The 1710-nt window shown below is 41.5% G+C and overlaps 1 protein-coding gene across 1 annotated transcript; it reads left to right on the top strand.

Moving 5' to 3' along the window:
* The first annotated feature begins 739 nt into the window (after positions 1–739).
* Positions 740–1399, top strand: LOC110696736 (DNA damage-inducible protein 1-like). The gene has a single exon (XM_021874089.1). The coding sequence runs from the start codon at positions 740–742 to the stop codon at positions 1397–1399; it is 660 nt and encodes a 219-aa protein (XP_021729781.1).
* Positions 1400–1710: the final 311 nt, after the last annotated feature.

Here is a 1710-nt window from a genome sequence, read left to right as displayed (position 1 = left end):
TGTGGAGGAAATGATCACTTGTCCTCTTATTGCAACTCAACAAATCAAGAGTAAGCGGCAGAAATTGGGCAAAGAAATGAGCAATACTTCCAATCCTACAACCAAAGTTGAAAACCCCAACAAAACACGGGATGGAAGCAACACAACCAAGGCCCCCCCACAAAACAACTACAACCAAAATCAAAACCAACCTCAAAACCACTACAACCAACCCCATACTAAAAACCAGCAAGCTCCATATCGCCATCCTAACCAAAGGGATCAAAACCAACAAAGACCACAATATAACCAACCCACTTCTCCTCCTCCACCTCTTCAAAAGACTAGCCTTGAATCCGTTCTTGAAACTTTCATGACACAACAAGTAAGGAACAATGCATATATGAATGTAAACATCCAACAACTTTAAGCGCACAATAAGATAATTGAGAGCTGATTGGCTCAAATTGCACAACAAGTTGGAAGTTCATCCTCCAATCCTAGTGGTCACTTTCCAAGCTCAACGGTAGTGAACCCAAAGGAGCAAGCTAAGACTATTACCTTGAGATCGGGAAGAGGTTATGTGGGTTCGGTTATGAGTGAAGGAGGAGCCACAAAAGAGAGATGAGGGAGTTGTGATGAGAAGTGACGATGATATTGAAAATTAAGTAGTTGAAGTTGAGAGAAAAGAGAACAAAAGAGTGATGAGGGAGCCACAAAGAAAGATGAGGGAGATAAAGAGAGACTAGAAAAGCCCCCCATGAGAGTATATAAGCCCCCCATTCCATTTCCTCATAGAATTGTAGAGAAGAAGTTGAATGAGAAGTTTTCAAAATTTCTTGAAGTCATGAGAGGACTTCAAGTGAACATCCCCTTTCTTCATGCTATGTCACAAATGGCTACCTATGAAATTTTTTTGAAGGATCTTCTATCCAACAAGAGTAGGCTTGAAGAGAGTGCAACCATCTCCCTTCCTAAGGAGGTGAATGCAATCATTCAAAACAAGCTTCCCCAAAAGCTTGGTGACCCCAATAGCTATGCAATACCGATGAAGATTGGAGATTTGGAAGCTATGGATGCTTTTTGTGATGTTGGGGCAAGTGTGAGCTTGATGCCCTATTCTATTGCAAAGAGCTTGAAAGTTGGAGACTTGAAGCCAACAAGAATGTCCTTACAATTAGCCGACCGCACGGTTAGGCTACCTTTGGGAATTCTTAAAGATGTGCTGGTTCAAGTTGGAAGAGTATTTGTGCCATGTGATTTTGTGGTATTGGAGATGGAAGAGGATACAAGAGTACCCCTCATCTTGGGGAGACCAGTTTTGAACACCGTGGGAGTGGTGATTGATATGAAGGAAGAAAGATTGACTTTGAACGTGGGAGATGAGAAAATTTCATTTTCATTCTCACAAATTGATTGATGAGGTTCATAGAATTGACACATTGGAGAGGGACTTAGAAGAGTTTCGAGAAAGATTATATGAAAGAGATCCTTTACAAGCTACCCTAACGGAAGGCTTAGTTGAGGAGGGTGAAGAAGCAAAGGGGTATGATCTACTGCTCAACCAACCTTAGATCCACGATGTGATGAAATTTGAAGTGCTTAACGTGGAAGCAAAAGAGGAGAGGACTACGTCTCCACTTAAGGTTGAACTTAAACCCCTTCCCCCTCTACTTAAGTATGCTTTTCTTGATGATAGTGAAAGTTATCCCGTTATTGTCAATGCTAAAC

This window comes from Chenopodium quinoa, unplaced genomic scaffold (genome assembly GCF_001683475.1).
Source record: "Chenopodium quinoa cultivar QQ74 unplaced genomic scaffold, ASM168347v1, whole genome shotgun sequence".
NCBI lineage: Eukaryota > Viridiplantae > Streptophyta > Magnoliopsida > Caryophyllales > Amaranthaceae > Chenopodium > Chenopodium quinoa.
The sequence above is the reverse complement of the archived record's forward strand: the minus strand, read 5'-3'. Positions and strand labels throughout refer to the sequence as shown.

What these genes read in the sequence shown, in the direction of transcription:
- LOC110696736 (XM_021874089.1), top strand. Translation starts at nt 740, where the DNA reads ATGAGAGTATATAAGCCCCCCATTCCATTTCCTCATAGAATTGTAGAG.